Genomic DNA, 21,470 nt, shown 5'->3' with positions numbered 1-21,470 from the left:
TACTTGCTTTGCAAACTGAAATTAAGGCGAAAATAGTGTTTGAAACTGTCATCATAGTTTTAACCACGAAATAAATAAATAAATAAAACATGAACAACAGTAAAAATGAACCCCGAGATTGTATATGCAGTTCAACCCCAATCTATGTCAACAGAACGAGGGGTACTTGCTTTGCAAATAGAAACTATGGCTAAAATAATGTTTGGAACTGTCATCATAGTTTTAACAACGAAATAAAAAAAAAGTGCACAAAAGTAAAAATGAACACCAAGATTGTTTATATAGTTGAACCTCAGTCTATGTTTGCAGGCCTTGTTTAAAGCAACAGCACATATCTTTCTCAGAGTACAACCAACGATTTAAATACTAACACCAGTTTGACTCTCATCAATTTAGTTACCTCACCATTGTACAAAGACTAGATCACTCTCCTACTAAGCTTCCCCCTCGAAATCTTAGTTTTGCAACTCAAGAGACTCTCTTGATTGCTTACAAAACCAATGCATGCATAAAACATTACTAACTTGAACAAATTTGTGCTCTCTCTATCTCTTGGTATTTCTTGATCCACTTAACCTAGACAAAACTTAAGTTTATATATCACTTAAGCTTTGCTTACATAAAAGTCATAGTCTAATGTCTTTTCTATAAAATAAAGCTACAAATCAACATACGATAATTATTCCATAAGAGTCTTGATGTAATTCAATGTATTAAAATACAGAAAGTGAGTTTATTTGATCCGCAAAAACTAATCTTTAAGTCTTCAATTTCAACTCGAATGATTTTCATGTGTTGGGCTCTAACTTGGCCAATTATTTTCAAAACAAGTAGCCCAACTTATATTAATTCAGTAATTAAGTTGGTGTTACAACTAAGCAACAACTTAATTGTGAAATTACCAAAATACCTCTTTATATACAAAGCAAGTTATATTATTGTAGGAAGATTTTTATCTTTTTATCTTTTATAAATAATAAAAACTTAAACATAGTATGCTTTGAAATCATGACAATAATTTTAAACATCTTATTTTATTGTTTAAACAAAAACACCATTTGGTTTTTGTATGAACTTTTAACAAATTTATCCAAAAATTTACAAGTGTGAACGGATGTTATTCACTCTAACAAATAAAGGTAAATTGTTTTGTTTGGACTCAATAATTGATGTGTTTTTTATTATTGATATGGAAAAAGCCAAAAATAATTACGGAGAGAAGGCCATTTATTACTTTATTATTACTTTAGGTGTAAATTATCCAAAATTTACAAGTGTGAACGGATGTTATTCACTCTAACAACAAATAAAGGTAAATTGTTTTGTTTGAACTCAATAATTGATGTATTTTTTATTATTGATATGGAAAAAGATAATTATTACTTTATTATATTTTATAAGAAAAATGTACATATATTTATTTTATATTTTATAAATTAAGATTTCTCTGATACTAAATTACAATAGAGTAAAATGTAGGTTTAAATAATTTTATATTTTCTCAATCAAACACCTAAATATTTAATTATAATTAATTGAACCAAACAAGATAATTTCACATTACACCCACCATCTTACATTCTTACAGTCCTCTTATCAAAGGCATGTAATCAAACAAGGAAGAAAGATAAGAAGGGGAAAAAATCCCAAGGTTTCATTTAATTTGATGTATTAAACATTTCCTTATTAATAAATAAAATTAAAAAGACAGCATAGTCGGTTGTATTAACAAATAAAAGTTAAAAAGTAGTTACAAAGTGGAAACAGGACAAGGACAGGAAATAAACAAGACAAAGAGCACCCTCCCCATTGCATGCTCCCTTCAGTATATAAACCCTACAATACTTACTAAACACATCACACATCAAACATCAAATATAGTAAGACTTTCATTTTTCAACAATGGCTACCCCTATCTCACTCTCAATCTCATCACTAGCTTCTAAATCCCAGCAAATGGTGAGGAATGAGCGTCGGATGTTGGCCGCATCCGACGATGGTGCAATGATGAAGCAAATTCAGTCGACTCATGCCCCTGATGGTCGTGTTGTTGATGTTAAACCAATTCTCCAAGTCATTGACAATGTGTTGCGTAATATCATTCCCAACATTGATCATGCTATGAATGTAAATTTTGATATCCTTATGATTTCATGATGTTTATATTCGTGAAAATAGAAAGATTTTCAAAACAATGGTAATTTGTTTTTTGTCTTGTAGGGTGGAACGGGACATATCGATGCTCTCGATGATCGGACCAACTCGTCTGCCGTTGATGGTGCACTTGATGCATTGGCTTATATCGTACACAAAATCTGCTGCGAGGTTATTCCGCTGTTCTCTTTTCTTTCGGAATCTCGATCTTTTCCGAAACCGAAAAATGACGATACTAACATTTGATGTTTTGTAGGTATCATGCAAGTGTTCAGGAGGAGGGGATGCTCATGCAACAACAATGGGGATTCTCAACATGCTTTCAAGCTATTCATGGGATGCAAAAGTGGTGCTAACATTAGCTGCTTTCGCGGTGAATTTTGGGGAATTTTGGCTGATCGTTCAGCTTTGCACTTCCAACTCGTTGGCCAAATCCGTGGCTCTCCTCAAGCAGTTACCCGATATTTTAGAGCATTCCCAAACATTGAAACCCCACTTTGATGCACTTAACAAGCTCATCAATGCAATGATTGATGTAACCAAATGCATTGTTGAGTTCACTGAGCTACCTTCTGAGTTTATTTCGATCGATGTACCACCATTGTCGACCGCCATGGCTCATATCCCCACTGCTACCTACTGGATCATTTGGAGTGTCGTCGCTTGCGCTGCACAGATTACGGGTCTTGTAGGAATGAGACATGAGTGAGTGATGAATTTTTTACGTGTTCTCAATGACACAATATGATGAACAAATTTTTCAATATTAATCAAATCTTTTTTTTTTTTTTTGGTTCAGGTTCATTACATCAACTTCGGAGGCATGGGAACTGTCAAGCTTGGCACATAAAGTTAGTAGCATACATGAACACCTTCAAAGTCTATTACGTCTTTGTTATCAACGCATTGGTAAGTCCATCCTAGAGAACACAAGAAATATAAATCATATATGTATATATGTGCTAAAAGTGCCATAGATCATTTATATTAAGAGTTTGATTGTATTTTTCCTATTCAAAAAGTGAGCAAATTAATCCTTATACATAAAAATTGATGATATTTTAATAGAAAGAATCATGTTGCTCTTTGATCTAACATATAAGAATTAATTTATCAATTTTATAAGTAAAATGGATAAAATACAATCTAACTTTTAATATAAAAGCCTCAATATAGTACTTTTACCTTATATTAAAGAGATGACATATAATGATAATGAGATGCAGATGAGAAGAAGCTATTGGAAGCTTTTGAAGACTTCAAGCGTACTATTGAAACACCTCAAATGGACAACTTGAGGATTCTCCTAAAAATCTTCCGCAAGGAAGAGACTTATTATCTCTTGAATCCAGACAATACCAAGGTTGATTTAATTCCATGTTCCAAGTTTCAACCATGTTTCTAAATTGATTGGACCGGATATTAACTTCATATAAATTTAGCAGGTTCTTATCGATGTCTTGAGAAGAAAGCATGTTTTATTGCTCATTTCAGATCTTGACATCTCCCATGAGGAGATTCGAGTTCTTGAGGCTCTTTACAAAGGTGAAAGGGTATCATCTGAGCTTAACTATGAGATCCTATGGCTCCCAATCGTGGAGAGATCAACTTGGAACGATGATTATGAACAAAAGTTTTTGAGCTTGAAATCAATTATGTCATGGTATACAGTGAACCATCCTTTCGCCATTGAACCAGCAGTGATTAAATACATAATGGAAGTATGGGGTTTCGTTAAGAAACCAATTGCGGTGACACTGGATCCACAAGGAAAGGTTTTATGCCCAAATGCACTCAACATGATGTGGATATGGGGAAATTCAGCTTTCCCATTTAGCAGTGAAAAAGAAGAAAGTTTTTGGAAAGCTGAAGCTTGGACCCTTGAGCTTCTCGTTGATCGCCTTGAGCCAAACTTATCTACTTGGGTACATGAACATCTCCACATAACTTTAATATACATATGTATATCAATTAATATGCTTAATTTATTCATGGTTTTGCATGGTTTCTTATATAATCAGGTGAGCCAACAGAAAGTGGTATGTTTCTATGGTGGTGTCCAAATGGAATGGATCGAAAGTTTCGCTACCGCAACAAAAGGGGTTGCGAAGGCTCTCGACATTGGCATAGAAATGGTTTATGTTGGCAAAAACAATGCAAGGGAACGAGTGAAAAAGATTACTGGTCTAATCAAAGAGAAGAAACTTAGCCACGCTTGGGAAGATGGCAATGTGTGGTTCTTTTGGAACCGATTAGAGAGCATGTTGTACTCGAAAACCCAGCATGGGAAAGCCATTGAAAACGATGTTATAAAGCAAGAAGTGATGACCTTGCTTGCATATGACGGTAGTGAAAATGGATGGGCAGTGTTCTTCACTGGTTCAGATGAAATGGTGAGAGCCAATGGAGATAAAGTGCTTAGCAGCATGAAGAGCTTTGAGGAATGGGAAAAACTTGCGAAGCAAATGGGGTTTATCCCAGCACTTCGTAAACATTTGGAAGGGATTACCGATGAACATCACTGCACTCGCCTTATCCTACCGGGAAACAGTGGCGGGATTCCGGAGAGAGTGCAGTGTGCTGAGTGTGGACGTCCGATGGAGATGTATTTTATGTATCGCTGCTGTGTTGAGTGAGATAAACAAAGCCAAAAAATTATCTTTTGGGAGGGACCAAGTAAAAGACTAGAAATAAAAATAACAATCATCATAGTTTGATGTTTGTTTAGAGTTATTTATGATTATCATATCTAGAGTCTACGATGTTGTGATGTTTGTGCGCTTTGTAATAATGTTTAGGGCTCTTTTATTATCCGACACCAGATATCGAAGAGCCTTAGCTGATTTTATCTGACTGTGTTTTGTTTGTAAGATTACTTTTGGCAAATAAAGTGTTTTCCAAGTTTATGGCTTGTAAACCATCATCAACATTCCCTTTCAAATACCATGATATTCTCTTGACTGCCTGCCAATGTGAATAGTAAGGATTACTCGTATACTAACCCAGAGTGAATCTTATAATTTATTTATGGTTGAAAATTGAATCATAAAATTTTTAGAGGTTAAAATATAATAATAAAATTGTGACGACTAATTAATTTAATTTTCACTTCTTATTTAATTATTTAATTATGATTAATTAAAAAATAATTTAAAAAAAAAAACTACAAGACACCATATACGAGAAGACTCCAAAAAACAGTTACAAACTTCGAAAACAAAAACCTTTAACAAAAACGCTCACATGAATCCATAACCTCCTCGAGCCTAGTTCACATCAAATAAGTTGCTTAAAGCATTAATTACCAGCTACGTATAAACAGTTGCCATCCTTAACTTCAAAGCCTGATAAGCAAGTAAGAAGGCCATACTCAATGCACCACTAGTTTCTTAATGGCCGAAACAAGATGAAAAGGAACACCAAATCATAATCTAAACATCACGATTCACACCCGTTAATGCAAATCAATGATATCAAAAAATAAAGACACTCATGCCAAAGCAAGGCAGCAGCCCAATCACATTTCACATCACCAATTCTTTAAAAAAATCAAACCTCCTCCATCAAAATTCATCCAACAACAAAAGCATCGACCAAGGCTGTGACAAACCAATCACTCTGAAAACCAAAAAGTAATCTTGGTCCTATGTCAAGATCATCAATGCTAAACTTTTGGATTGAAAATTTACAATTCAGCACAACAGTGAGTCATATCTATTCACTACCATCTTCACATGCAAAATTACACTTCCCCTTCTCCACACTATCAAACACCAGCTCCGAAGTTACACTAAAAACCCACCGGAATTTATCCTTTAAAATAACATCAAAACCTTCCATTATTGTTGTTTTCTCAAGACTTAAAAACCAATAGAAAAGTCAACAATAATCCCTGAAAACCAAATCCCAAGCATTGGTCATATCTTTTCAATTTTAAAGGGAAGTTAAAGAAATTTCACAACTTAAAATAAATGTATAAATGTATCTCCACACCACAATGAGCATATGGTCGCAACAACCGATTCAAAAATGAATTCTATGATAGTAAAAATGTAATCTCGACATTTTAATAGTCTATATCTTTATAATTTTTAGAGGATTAAATCAAATTTTTATCATTTTTGAGGGAGTCAAAATACAATTTACTATTGCTAATTTAAAATTTTATAAATTATAAAGGGCTTAAATGAAAAATTTTCCATTTTAGGGGGGTCGGGGCCCATTCCAACCCCCCTTGCCAACAAAGGTCTCGGCAAGAGGTCTGCGATTAACCCTTCATGGGACTAGGGATGGTTCCAAACCCGACCTGAATTGTTAGGGTCAATTTTTTTTTTTGAAATATCGGATTCAGGACAAGTCAGGTCGGGTGGAATTAGAAAAATTAGTCTGGTCTGGTTAGGGTAAATTTTGAGGTAAATCTGTCCTACCCTATCCTAAGATATTTACAAAATGCCCTTAATATATATTAAGTTTTTTTTTCAATAAATAAATATATTAAATTTTAAATCTAAACCAAAATAAATCTTATTTGCTTCAAAATAAAAAATAAATCAATAAAAAATATTATCTTATTTGCTTCAAAATAAAAATAGAACAATTAAATTAAATTTGAGTTGGGTTGGGTTGGAGTCAAGTCTCCAATTAAATTTTCGGTCCAGGTTCGGGGCAGATTGGGTAAAGTTCGGGTTGGAGTCGGAGTCGGGGCGAGAAAAAATCCGCCTTGCCCCGTTGCCATCCCTACATAAGACACCTTTCGCGTAAGATTTCTTTCCTAAGATCTCTTGCCTAAAGACGAACAAACCCACCTATCATCTGGCACTCTAAGGAACAATATTATGTTAAAGTAAGATAATCCAGAACATAGATAAGACCACACAACACATATATACCATAACGACAACTGACTAGCAACAACAATGTTCATTTGGCATCTAACTTCTTACCACTAACATCTAGTTTGTCCGCGCAACCATACGACTCAGTTTGTGTGACTCTAAAACAAAGAATATCCCATTATATAAATCTAGTCACACAAGAGAAAAAGGATCCTCTAGAAATCATTTCTCTTCTTTCACTCTTTATCATCCAATTTTTCGCCTGAACCGAACTTTATCTTTACCATTTGGTACTTATTACCATATTCAAATTTTAAAGAATTTTGTAGATTTGAATCCAAATTTTAAAGCAACATCACGAATCTTGATTCCAACCCTATAAAAAAAGTACAGGTAATATATACATGCTATCATCCCTAAACAAATTCAAATATTATATGCTCTTGGAAAAATAAATACCCACTTCAAGTACTAGACTTTATTGCTTCAGTTGGGTGATATATACGAGTCTCGTGACTCGCAATAAACCAAGGAAAATTTTAATTGATACAACCAACCACTTGATTATGATAAAGATGAGTACTAAAATGATAATAAAAAGCAGTAAATGGAAATAAGATAGCAGAAATTTCAACACGCTTGTGAATATTTTAATGTGTTTGAGAAATGAAATATTGGAGTAGGTGGCTGCTTAGTTTCTAAGATTAGGAATATTATGCATACATCATTATATTCTCAAACCCCAACCACTCCGATTTCACATCCTCATCTCAAGAAGCACCGGTTATATTCATCTAGTTTAACGGGTTTCCAGCGATTCTTTTAAAAATTGATTCAACTTTTTGTTTAAATTGACATATTAATCAATTCTTGGTCAGACTAGTTAAAGTATTTCAGTTATATATAGAGAGAGAGAGAGAGATATTCACCATGAGAGTAATTTGAAAGATTAATAGTTAGCCACAAAATATATTTTATTCCCATAAACGGATATCAGACCTCTGATCATAGAATTAATAGATAAAATGAACAACTATTACGTCATATGCTGAACTTTCTGGTTTAGATATAGATATTATACTCACTCAAAAGCAAAAGAAATTAAGTTGTTCCATTGAGCAGAGTAGTTGTTAGAGCAGTTAGAACAAAAATTGGCGTCTGTCTAGCCTTTTATGGTAGAATATTATAATATATATATATATATACACTTCAAAGATACTGGCCAAATCATATTATTATTTAACTATCTTTATATCTTTATATATGATATGTAGTTTTTTATCATAAGTAGCCACTAGCCAGCCAATCCATTATCACATATATAATATATCATCTTCTCTTATATATACATATATTCATCTTAATTTGTGTATTTGCTAAATAGTAACCATGGCTACCACCGAATCCTCAAAGCCTTGGAGGCCATTTACTTCAAATTGTTGTTCAGCTGATAGCCAAACAATTTTGGGCAATTTCAGCCGTTGTAGGACATCCAAATCCGATTTCTCCAAGAACATTGCTCCGTTACCATCGTTTCGACGATTGTCATTTTCCGATCTTAGCCGTTCATCGTCTATTCGTATCAACGAGGATCTTGCACAATCTTTCGGTCCTGATTTGTACGATTTTCAACTAAGTGAGCTACGGGCTATAACCCAGAATTTTTCTGCCAATTATATGCTAGGAGAAGGTGGGTTTGGGACTGTGCATAAAGGTTACGTGGATGAGAATTTAAGGCAAGGGTTGAGACCTCAAGCTGTTGCTGTCAAGCTTTTGGACATTGAAGGTCTACAAGGACACCGTGAATGGCTTGTAAGCTTATTTACACCTACATGGACTCCTTGAATCACTGTTGAATCTTTCTTAATCATTATATATATACATGGGTGTGTTGCAGGCTGAAGTGATATTGTTGGGGCAACTACGGCACCCACACCTAGTGAAATTGATTGGGTATTGTTGTGAAGACGAACAACGTCTCCTTGTCTATGAGTTCATGGCCAGAGGAAGTTTGGAGAATCATTTATTCAAAAGCAAGTATTTCCGACAATTAAGCTCGGTAGTATTCAGGGTTTAAAGTTTAAGATTATAAAGCTTTGTTGGCAAAATTTTAGAATATTTTTATTGAGGCTTTTAGAAGTTTTTAAAAAAATTAATTAGGTTTTAAATTTTTAAAATTTTCATTAATCCTTTCAAAATTTTAAATTTAAATTCTTATTAAGCCCTAATTTTTTAAAATTTTAATTAAACCCTAAATTTTTGAAATTTTACTTAACTTGCCTCATACTTAATCCTAAACTGAGTTAAAATCACGAGTGAACCAACCATCAACTTAGTCTTAATTATAATAAGATTTTAACACATTAAACAATAAATTTTAAACATTTAACCTTACAATTTCAACTAAAACCTCATTTAATTTTTAAATCAATTTTAACAAATATATTTCTTACATAAAAAAATATTTACGTACCATAATCTAGTATATATAATCCTCATGTTGTAAAAATTAGAAGCCCGATAAACAGATTAAATATTCCCAATTTAATAGTTATAATTTTAAAAAAATTAACTTGATAACAGGGCCGGGGATCTCAACGTCACTACCATGGGGAACCAGATTAAAGATAGCCATTGGAGCTGCGAAAGGGCTTGCATTCTTGCATGGGGCTGAGAATCCTGTCATATATCGTGACTTCAAAACTTCCAATATCTTGCTTCATTCTGTACGTACGTGTGTTGTTCTGTTTGCATATATATATATATATATATATGTGGCTTAAGTTAAGCTTAATTAGCTTTAAAAATCTCTATTTATGTAAGACCATTTCTTGATTAATTTTGCTTTATCAGGATTTTACAGCTAAATTATCGGATTTTGGACTTGCCAAGATAGGACCTGAGGGCTCAAACACGCATGTCACAACTCGTGTTATGGGTACCTATGGTTATGCTGCCCCAGAATACGTATCAACAGGTTAGGATCGATCTATCTATCTATATGTGTGTTATGATTGATGGCATCTGAGATGAATAGAAACTGACCATGACATGACACTATTGTTATGATTGATATACATTCAGGTCACTTGACCACAAAGAGCGATGTTTACAGTTTCGGAGTAGTCTTATTAGAGATGCTTACAGGGAAAAGAGCAGTGGACAAATCGCGGTGTAAGAATGAGCAAAACCTAGTTGATTGGGCTAAACCTTACTTAAATAGTAGTCGAAGGCTGCGCTATATTATGGATCCAAGACTTGGCGGCCAGTATTCAGTGAGAGGAGCAAAACAAATGGCTATTCTAGCTTTACAATGCATTAGTTTGAACCCAAAAGACAGGCCGAAGATGACAGTCGTTATTCAAACACTTGAATCCTTACTAGAGTACAAGGACATGGCAATCTCTTGTGGGCAATGGCCTGTCTCCTCAAACTCTACTAAAAAGACTGGACTTCCTAGTTCTGCTCCTAATTTTAGAGCACAAAGTAGATCAAGTTCAGTTGGTGTTCAGAATAAAAAACCCAATTCAGCTGTTCCAACTCCAAGGAAGGTTGTATGATTCATTCAGGTCAACCATAATATATATATTATATATTTCTTTTGTAATCTTTAATGTATTTATGATTGTAAGTATATATAAGCAAGTTTCAAAAATTAATGCAGCTGTGCTTTGTAAATATTTGAACAATGGGGACAAGCTGCTATATATCATGTATACAAGCTTTCAAAACAAAAAAAATTAAAGGAACTGCAGTTGTCGGAGTAAGTTGCCACTTGACACGTAAAGGCAGTGTTCATCATTGCCATTTATTTATCTTCTTTATTTTATTTTGTTCCTGTTTAATTATTTAAATTTTGGATTTATTTAATTTTTTTTTAATTGCTTTCTTTTAATTTTTTTTTAATCTAACTTAGATTTGTTTGCAATTTCAGATTGCTTCAAAATCCAAGTTTTTTTTCGATCATCTAAAGCCCTAAGTCAAATCTACAACTTGGACAAGTGTTAGTAAGTTAAAGCATGCACATAAGTTTGTCAAAGTCGGGAATTTGACTTAGAGCTCTAGATGATTGAAAAGAAACTTGGATTTTGAAACAACTAGAAACGCAAACAAATCCAAGTTAGATCTAAAAAAGATTAAAGGAAGCAATTAAAATAGATAAATAAGATAGAAAAAAATAATTAAATAAATCTAAATTTTGAATAATTAAATAAGAAGAAAATAAAGAAATAAATGAAAAAGATGGAGAGTGACGTGTAGAAGTCCTAAGGAGCCTTGGAAATAAAATGAATCCACAACCCCCTTCAAACTACTCTAATTTCTCCTCCGAAAAAAAACTTAGTAAAAAAAAAGCTTAAAGATAATTCCCACAATTTGAAAAGATTGTTAAAAATCTTCTAAAAGAAAGCTCAAAAGAAATTCTTTAAAAAGAAAACTCAAAGAGAATTTTGTCAACTCAAAGTGAATAATGAATGAATTGATTGAATTGTGTACAATGAAGAGGCTTTTATATAGGCTAACTAAGTATATCTAAATAAAACTCTTAAAGTATACCAAAATTCTAGTTAATCTAAATAAGTAGTTTTAAACTAAATTTTCTTTTGATATAAAACTCCTAAATAACTTAAAATACTTAAAAGTTATCCAAAATTCGGAATAAATAAATAAATAAATAATAAAATAATAAAACTTAATAAATACAATATTGGACTCATATAAAATAAAAATTAAGCCTGAAACCCAAACCTAATAGGAGAATTTAAACTCGAATAAAAAGTCTGAAACTCATAATTTTCATAATAATCCCGTTCAAAAATTCTGCTCACACAGTTTTCACTAAAACGGTCATAACTTGAGTTCCTGAACTCGAAATCGAGTGATTCAAAGTGTGTTTCAAAGCTAAGAGATAGCTCTTTGACTCTTTAGACATCTAAACCCATAAATTCCTAGATCCCATCCAAAAATTCGTCGCAAGTTGACTAATCTTTTCAACTTGAATATTTGAATTAAAAATGTCAAAAGAAATATCAGAATTAAAATTTAAGAAAATAAATATGAAGAAAGCCTAGTCAAAGGTAAAATCTCATTTTTGATTCAAGGGTTTGATCATTGATGCAGAAATAATTTACAATATTCTGTGATAAATTGGTTACTGTTCCTGATGAATGCTTAGAAACCAATCTTTTTTTCCCTTCTCGATAATCAAGACAAACATCATTAATTATTTCCTTCATTGATAAATAACCTTATAACGAATGTGTTGCGCGGAAGCGTGTAAAAGAGTAAAATTATTGTACTAAAAAATCACACTAAGTTCAATTCCCAAGAAAGAGAGGTGGATCACGAAGATCGCTTAAGTACCAGGTCTTTCCTAGCCAGAATATCCCTCTATCGTAATTTAATAGCACAATAAATCACTACAATCACACTCGCAAAATATGCAGAATAAACAATAAAGAACACTAGAATTTTAACGAGGTTCAGTAAATTTTGCCTACGTCCTCGGGCACTACCAAATATATTTCACTCCAAAATACAAGTGAAATTTTACAAATAAGGAGAGAGAATAATGCCTTAAGTAGAGACTGGCATTTGTGGGATGGTGAAAATGAGAAATAGCTAGGCCTATTTATAGTTGAAGCTCAAGGATCAACTTGCAAAGTCCCTATACAATTAGGGACCAAAATTGCAATTATTCTATGCCAAATTTCAAACCAAATTTCGGTGCCTTAAATGCTTAGATTTTCCAGTGCCAATTGTCTGACACCATCCATCTTTGAAAAGTCAAAGATTGTTGCTAATAATCTCCACCTTGAAGATTTGATTAGGATAATCTTATCTTCACACAATTCTTTCTGCCTTTGACAACAATACTTGATAGTGCATTCTTCAACTGTTAAACTTGCAAGATATTGATCAAGTTCAAACAATGTTCGAACTTGATTGTTGTTACCACCTTGGTCATCATATCTGCGGGATTATCTGTAGTCTTGATCTTCTGAAGACGAATTTTTCCCTCATCAATAATTTCCCGCACAAAATGGAATCGTACGTCGATATGCTTTGTACGTGCATGATAGACTTGATTCTTTGCTAAATGAATAGCACTTTGACTATCACAATACACGTCAATATGCTCCTGAACCAATCCCAATGTTTTAACCATACCTTGTAACCAAATAGCTTCCTTCTGACCTCTCATACATGACCATGTATTCGCTTCGTGGTTGACAACGCAATCAGAGATGTAGTGTAGACTTCCAACTTATTGGTCCTCCACAAGTGTAAACACATAACCGGTGGTTGATCTTCGTTTGTCCAAATCACCGGCATAGTCAGAATCAACGTACCCAATAACACCTTTACCAAGTGTAGTATCCTGCTTGAACAGTAATCCAACATCCACGGTCTTCAGAATATACCGTAGAATCCATTTCACAGCTTGCCAATGTCCTTTTCCAAGATTATGCATATACCGCTCACTATACTAATCGCTGTGAAATCCGGGTCTTGTACACACCATTGCATACATCAAGCTACCCACTGCATTAGAATACGGAACTTGTAACATGTATTCTCGTTCCGTATTCATCGAAGGAGATAGTTGTGCAGAAAGCTTGTAATGAGAAGCCAACGGGGTGCTTACAGGTTTTGCCTGCTCGTTCATGCCAAATTGTTGTAGTACTTTCTTCAAATACTGCTTCTGAGACAAACTAACTCTACCTTGAGCTCTATCTCTACATATTTCTATGCCAAGAATCTTCTTAGCTTCACCTAGATCTTTCATCTCAAATTCAAGATTGAGTTGAGTCTTCAATCTCTCAATCTCAACTTTGCTCTTAGATGCTATCAGCATATCATCAACATATAAGAGCAAGTATATGAAAGTTCCTACTTGCAGCTTTTGAAAATATACGCAATGATCAAATTTACTTCTTGTGTACCTTTGCCCTTTCATGAACTGATCAAATCGCTTGTACCACTGCCTCGGAGATTGTTTCAATCCATAAAGCGACTTCGTCAATTTGCAAACCCGATTTTCTTTATCAGCAACCTTGAATCCATCAGGCTGAGTCATATAGATTTCCTCCTCTAAATCACCTTGTAAAAAGGTCGTCTTCACATCAAGCTGAACTAGTTTAAGGTCATATTGCGCAACCAAGGCTAGCAAAATCCGAATAGACGAATGCTTCACAACTGGAGAAAACACTTCATTGTAGTCTATTCCTTCTTTTTGAGCGTAACCCTTTGTTACCAATCTAGCCTTGTATCGAATCTCATTTTTACCAGGAAATCCTTCCTTCTTTGCATGTACCCATTTGCCTCCAATTGCCTTCTTTCCCTTGGGCAGTGTCACCAACTCCCAAGTCCTATTTTTATGAAGAGATTGCATTTCTTCATTCATAGCTTGCTTCCACTTTACACCATCAGGGTTACTTATTACTTCTGTGTAAGTAGAAGGAACATCATCATCTACAATTGGAAGTGCATAGGCCACTATTTCATCAAAGCGAGCAGGCTTACGAATCTCTCTTCTTGGCCTCCTATATGCAATTGAATCTTGTTGTTGTTGAAGTTCTTGGGTCGAAACTTCTTTATCATTTGTTTCTTCAATATTAGCTGGATCATCATTAACCTTTTCAAGCTCCACCTGCTGCAAAGTGCCACTGGTTTTGTCATCCTTTTGTGAATCCTTGTTCTTCATCATGGTTGATTCATCAAAAGTCACATCTCTACTGAAAACAATCTTCCTTGTATCGGGACACTAGAGACAGTATCCTTTTACTCCACCAGTTATACCCATGAATAATGCTTTCTTTACTCTTGGGTCTAACTTAGATTCTTTTACATGATAATATGCAGTGGAACCAAAAACATGTAAAGAATCATAATCGATGTGAGTTTACAGTCCACATCTCCATAGGAGTTTTTCCATTTATTGTAGCTGATGGCAACCGGTTAATTAGATGGCACGCATATGTAACTGCCTCAGCCCAAAATTCCTTGCCCAATCCAGCATTGGACAACATACATCGAACTTTCTCCAGTATAGTCTGATTCATACGTTCTGTCACCCCATTCTGCTGTGGTGTATCCCGAACAGTGAAGTGTCGCACAATGCCCTCATCTTGACATACTTGAAGAAATGGGTCATTTTTGTACTCAGTATCATTATCTAATTGAAGTCGTTTGACCTTTCGACCAGTCTGAGTCTCCACCATCTTTTTCCACTTTAGAAATGCATCCAAAACTTCACTTTTTCTTTTCATTAGATACACCCATACTTTTTTTGAATAATCATCAACAAAAGTAATAAAATAGTGCATACCTTCCAAAGAAGCCACTTTGGTAGGTCCCCACACATCACTGTGAACGTAGTCTAGAATTCCTTCCGTACTGTGGATTGCTGAACCAAATTTTACCCTCGTCTGCTTGCCCAGAACACAATGTTCACAGAATTCCAATTTGCAAGAATTTTCACCTTTCAACAAGCCTTGCTTCGCCAAAGTCTGCAAAGCTTTTTCACCAGCATGTCCAATCGCCTATGCCATAACCTGGTAGCCTCTGAATATGCATCTTTCGCAGAAGCTGTTGATGTTGATCCAATAACTGTACTTCCATTTAAATAGTACAAGTTATTTCTTCTAGTGCCTTTCATCACCGTCAATACCCCAGCTACTACCTTTAGTAATCCATCTCTCAAAGTGACTGTGAGCCCTTTAGATTCTAAGGCCCCTAATGAGATGTGATTTTTCTTCAAGCTAGGTACATAGCGAACATCTGTCAAGACTTGGATTGAGCCGTCATGATTCTTCAATTTGATTGTACCTACTCCCATTGTCTTATAAGTATTGTCATTGCCCATAAAAACAACTCCACCTTCTAGTTCTTCAAGATTAGAAAACCAATCCTTATTAGGACACATATGGTAAGTACATCCCAAATCCAAGATCCACTCATCCGCATGACTCCTCATCATGCTCCGCTATACATGCATCAAAAATAGCCTTGCCCTTTTGTAACTTAGGACAATTCTTTTTCCAGTGCCCTTTCTCACGACAAAAAGCACATTCATCTTTGGCGGGTCTCCCTTTGGACTTGCCCCTTCTACCAGGTTTGTTGCTGTGTGAACGACCTCTTACTGCTAAGACTTCTGCAGTTGTATCTCTGTGATCTCTTTTATCTTTCTTTCGAGTCTTAGATCTATACAACGCGCTGCAGACTGCATCAAGTGTGATCGTATCATTCCCATGAAGCAATGTGGTGGTAAGATGATCATATTCATCGGGAAGAGAATTCAACAACAATAATGCCTTATCTTCATCTTCAAATTTCTCATCCAAATTTAGCAAGTCTGCAAAAATTTTATTGAATGAGTTCACATGGTCATTCATCGACATACCGGGTGTATACGTGAATCGAAAAAGTTTCTTTTTCATATAAAGCCTATTTTTAAGACTTTTCATTAGAAACTTTTCTTCCAGTGTATCCCACAACTTCTTCGCTGATGTCTCCCTCATGATAGAGTACTTCTGCTCTTTAGCCAAACATAGGCGGATTGTACCACACGCTTGTCTATTGATCTTGGCCCACTCCTTGTCATCCATCTTGTCAGGTTTTTCTTCAAGAGCTATATCCAACTATTGCTGACATAAGACATCCAGGATCTCACATTGCCAGATACCAAAATTACTGGTACCATCAAATTTCTCTACTTCAAATTTTGCATTGGTCACGGTAGTCTTTGTTGATGACGATGCCTCTGCCATTTTTCTCCTCAATCCCAACTACTGCATACATGAACAGTACCGTTTACGTGAATAGTGCCGTGGATAAACAATACCGTATACGTATAGTATCGTAAACGGTCGTATTCTACAAGTACGAATCTAGCTCTGATACCAATTGTTGCGCGGAAGCGTGTAAAAGAGTAAAATTATTGTACTAAAAAATCACACTAAGTTCAATTCCTAGGAAAGAGAGGTGATCACGAAGATCGCTTAAGTACCAGGTCTTTCCTAGCCAGAATATCCCTCTATCGTAATTTAATAGCACAATAAATCACTACAATCACACATAAAATATGCGAATAAACAATAAAGAACACTAGAATTTTAACGAGGTTCAGCAAATTTTGCCTACGTCCTCGGGCACTACCAAATATATTTCACTCCAAAATACAAGTGAAATTTTACAAATAAGGAGAGAGAATAATGCCTTAAGTAGAGAATGGCATTTGTGGAATGGTGAAAATGAGAAATAGCTAGGCCTATTTATAGTTGAAGCTCAAGGATCAACTTGCAAAGTCCCTATACAATTAGGGACCAAAATTGCAATTATTCTATACCAAATTTCAAACCAAATTTCGGTGCCTTAAATGCTTAGATTTTTCGGTGGCAATTGTCTGACACCATCCATCTTTGAAAAGTCAAAGATTGTTGCTAATAGAATGCTTAGGATTCAATTTACCAATAGCTTTAAGAATGGAAGAGACCCAATTCTAGCCAATAAACATACAAAGGTTCACTAAGACCATATTACATATGCATATAATAATGAATTGCATACTTCAACATACACAACCATGTCATTCATCACAAATATTAGAACCAGTTAAACAATTAAATTCTAATTAACAAGTCAAATATTGCAAGCAACCAAAGACGGACTCTATATTCAACAAACTTGAATATTTGAAAATAAAATGAAAGATATCCAAATACCAAAGAAAAGAAAAGATGAAGTATAAATTAGATCTCACAAAATTTTAGAATCAAAACATCAAAATTTCTTTGACTAGAAAAATAGTTTAGCAACTTAGAGAAAATAAAACACAAAAATGAAATAATACTAAGGTGGTTCTATGTGACTATCTTTAATTTTAAACCTAAAACTATGTATTTATAGGAAAAATTTGAGAAAGAGAGAAAAAAACAAAAGTGCCTTTAATAAATTAAATGAGTTTTTCTAGGTTTTTGGTAGATTTGCATTGCAAATTTCTAGGACACTATTGGGCACCTTCTTGATGTTTTAATTCTAAATCGTCCCTTCGAAATGGTATATTATGGGCTGAAATCGGAGTTCTTTAGCTCAAGATATGGTCGACATACTGAAGCAATATAATTTGGAAGTTCAATCCGTAAAAACTTACCAAAAATAATCTTTAGAGTCACTTTTTTTCCAATTATTTCACCTAATCTATGAGAATAAAATACAAGTTGGTTGAAATATTTGAAGTTGTTGTAATGTGCTTGAGGAAGTGCTCACTTCTTTCACCACCACGACAAAAAAAACTTGTCATATTTAGAAGGTTGACAATTTATTGAATTGTATCTTTATGCTAAGATGAGATTCTGGATTGTATCAAGCTAATCAATGAAGAGTAAATCACTTAGAGAATCTTATTTAAAAGATCGGATCAGATCAAGTAAATCAAATCCTTTGGTTTGAGGAAGTTAGATCGAATTGAAACATTGAAGTCTTATCTGCCAATAGTCCATATTACATTGGTTGTTTATATTATATTATATTTCAGCTATTTTAGCTACTATTTAGAAGGGATCGTGATTGGTCTTTATTATGTTAGCAAGTCTTGAAATTCTTATATAATTGAAAGACTTGTATAGGTTGATGTACTGAATTTTAAGAGCACTTATCTGTTTGAAATGAGGAACATTATTTGTGGGAGTGCATTTGATTATAAAACATGTGTTGTGGTTTTACAAACTAAGTTCTCAATAGGAGAATTTAGTAGTGAGAGATCTAGTCTTCAAGGTACAAGAGTGAGGATTCCAAACTAGGGAGTGTTAGAATTAGGTTTACTGGTTGTAATTGTTTAAAGACTGTGGATTCTTCTCACTGAACTAAGCTCCACAAATGTAGGAAAACTAAACTTCATAAACAACTTTGTTATCCCTTGTTTTTCTTTTTGTTGTCATAGTGCTTACAGAAGTGCCCTTTTTCGTAATCACTTCTGCTCATACTTTGTTTGTTACTTAGTAATTGTTTCATGTCAACAAATGGTATCAGACTCTCCTACTTAATAATAATTAACCACCAAACTATGTTTCAATAACCAACTCATACCCAAAATAATATCAAACTCATGAAACGACATTACCATAAGATTAGCTAAAAAGACAACTCATTGGATCTCCAAAGGTCGTTGCTTACAAATTATTCTATTGACTCCTTCATTTTGTCCCCAAAAAACTAGAAGCATAAATCTCTTATCTCCAACAACTCTACTAGAACACTCCATCTTTAATCATACTAATACAGATATAGGAATAAACAAACCTTAAATCAATTAATGCATGAATTGGAACAAAAAATAGAAAAAATACACATGTAACCACATCGATAACTCCCTTTAAATGGATCACCAATGGTATGGTCATCTTTGACATATGAGAGCTCCCTTAGGTGGCTAGCTTCCTTTTCCACTTGACTTGGTTCATGAAGATCATCTTGCTTAGGCTCTTGAACCAATTCATCTTGTGCTCACTATCCTTATGATGCTTCACTTAAATCATCTTGATAAAATTTTACATCATCAATATCAAAAGAATCTTTTCTAGAAGGAGAATTAGATTCGTCAAAACCTTCAAGTACAGATTCCTCAACCACTAAGGTTCTTTTATTAAAAACTCTATAGGCTTTAGAAATTGTAAAATATCCAAGAAAAATACCTTTTGCCATGAAATTTTCCCAAAGTATCTTTTCCATTAAAAAAACATTTGCAACAAAAAAAGATGAAAGTAGCTAATGCTAGGCTTTCTACCTTTAAAAAGTTTATATGAAACTTTCTTTAAAATTGGCTTAACCATAGCTCTAATTATAATGTAGCAAAAAATTTATTGACAGATCATTTTCACAAAAGTATGGTTCTAGTCATTTCCTCTAGGGTCCTATTTTTCCTCTTTTTTTCTAAACCCTTATCTTCCCAATCATAATCCTAGTTGGTCCAAAAAGATTTAAGTGAATTAATTGAAATACTTTCTCATTAAAGGGTAAATGCTGACCACGAGTTTTAAAGTTGCTCCATACCTAAGGTGAGGATTGAACTCTCAACCACTGATTAAGATAGGAGAGACATTTGTCATCTCACCTTACTTCCATTGTTATGTGGAAACTATATTTTAACATATGCATCACATTTAAGAGACATCTTAGGTAAGCCAACAACAAGACCTTTCTTAAGAAGTTTAAAAATGACACATGCTAGCATGTTCTAATCTTCTATTTCACAACCAACACACATTTTCATTACTAGTCATGAAACAAACATTAAAGGAATTCAAATCACTAAAATGCACCATAAAAATATTTCCTAACTTATGATCTACAACCTACAAATACAAATGAATCACACTCTATCACTCTCCAAGTATAGAGATCTCACATTTGTACCTAAAGACTAAGGGTGGGTATGGGCGATTAGGTGCGGTGCGTTTAGCTTACTTTTTGTCTCATGCTACAGTATCGCTACAGTATCTAATCTCACCGCCACCGCTGTTTTTACACTAACCGCAGGTAAACGCACTGCCCATCCAAACTCACTCTAAAACACTCACTTATAAATTCTTCCTTGAGAATTCATTAGTTTATCCTCCCCTAATTTTTAATAGAGTTAATAAGAAAAATTAACCGGCAGGCCAAAAATATATATTAATAAGGAAATATATATTAATGTATTATAGAAAAAAAAACCATTTGTTTTATGGTTAAATTATTTAAGAGTTATGCATTTAAAAAATTAAAAATAAATAACAAAAATTAAATTGTAGCATAACAAGAAGAGATGAAGTGGAGATGAATATATTCAACATCCATAAAGGTTATATATTTAGAGCAGAGCAAAACATGTCAACTGTGAATCGCTAATAGATTTAAAAACATTCGCCCCTTTTCCACTCCATTGTCACCCTTAATTGAAACAGTTCAAAAAAAAAGGTAAATAAGCTTCTCTAGTCCCTGTGAATTTCGAAACTGAGTAAGGTAGTTCCTCCAAATATTTTGAGCAATTTAATCTTTATCAATTTTGCAAGTGAATAATTAAGGACAACTAATCACAACTTAATATATTTCAACTATGCATAATTTTAATTAGTATAATAACAAAATTACCCTTTTTATTTTATCTTGATTCTATAAAATTTAACAAATTTAACATCAACATTTATATACTTGCAAAATATTATAAACTAAATTAGTTAAATCATAACTATATTTATAGAAAGTATACATTATAAAAGCTAAATTTATTATTATACCAATCAAATTTATGTAAAATTTATGAAAAATATTAACGTAATAATTAATGATCATTAATGGCTCACTTTCAAAATAAATAAATAGAAATTAAATTGCTCTGAGACTGACCAATTTGCTAATATCAAAATTGAAAGATTAGAGAGATCTTTTTACTTAGAAAAATAAAACATCAAATATGAATGAAATTTGAACAAGCTCTTGAAA

The 21,470-nt window shown here is 33.7% G+C and overlaps 2 protein-coding genes across 3 annotated transcripts; both read left to right on the top strand.

The window, feature by feature from the left end:
• Positions 1-1,862: 1,862 nt before the first annotated feature.
• Positions 1,863-5,077, top strand: LOC105789303 (protein SIEVE ELEMENT OCCLUSION B). 2 transcript variants are annotated; one of them, XM_012616631.2, is made up of 7 exons: positions 1,863-2,127; positions 2,221-2,325; positions 2,411-2,859; positions 2,954-3,063; positions 3,381-3,517; positions 3,600-4,079; positions 4,176-5,077. In XM_012616631.2, the coding sequence occupies exons 1-7, from the start codon at positions 1,903-1,905 to the stop codon at positions 4,788-4,790; spliced, it is 2,121 nt and encodes a 706-aa protein (XP_012472085.1). In that variant the 5' UTR covers positions 1,863-1,902; the 3' UTR covers positions 4,791-5,077. The 2 variants fall into 2 exon arrangements, with proteins under 2 accessions (XP_012472085.1, XP_052483682.1); XM_052627722.1 differs by having other exon boundaries at positions 3,597-4,079.
• A 3,220-nt stretch (positions 5,078-8,297) lies between these two features.
• On the top strand, positions 8,298-10,756 carry LOC105789305 (probable serine/threonine-protein kinase PBL15). Its single transcript, XM_012616633.2, has 5 exons — positions 8,298-8,801; positions 8,887-9,022; positions 9,573-9,715; positions 9,843-9,966; positions 10,074-10,756. Exons 1-5 carry the CDS (start codon positions 8,379-8,381, stop codon positions 10,547-10,549), a joined length of 1,302 nt encoding a protein of 433 aa, XP_012472087.1. The 5' UTR covers positions 8,298-8,378; the 3' UTR covers positions 10,550-10,756.
• The last annotated feature ends 10,714 nt before the right edge of the window (positions 10,757-21,470 follow it).

This window comes from Gossypium raimondii, chromosome 2 (genome assembly GCF_025698545.1).
Source record: "Gossypium raimondii isolate GPD5lz chromosome 2, ASM2569854v1, whole genome shotgun sequence".
Lineage (NCBI taxonomy): Eukaryota > Viridiplantae > Streptophyta > Magnoliopsida > Malvales > Malvaceae > Gossypium > Gossypium raimondii.
This window is presented reverse-complemented; position numbering and strand designations above follow the sequence as displayed.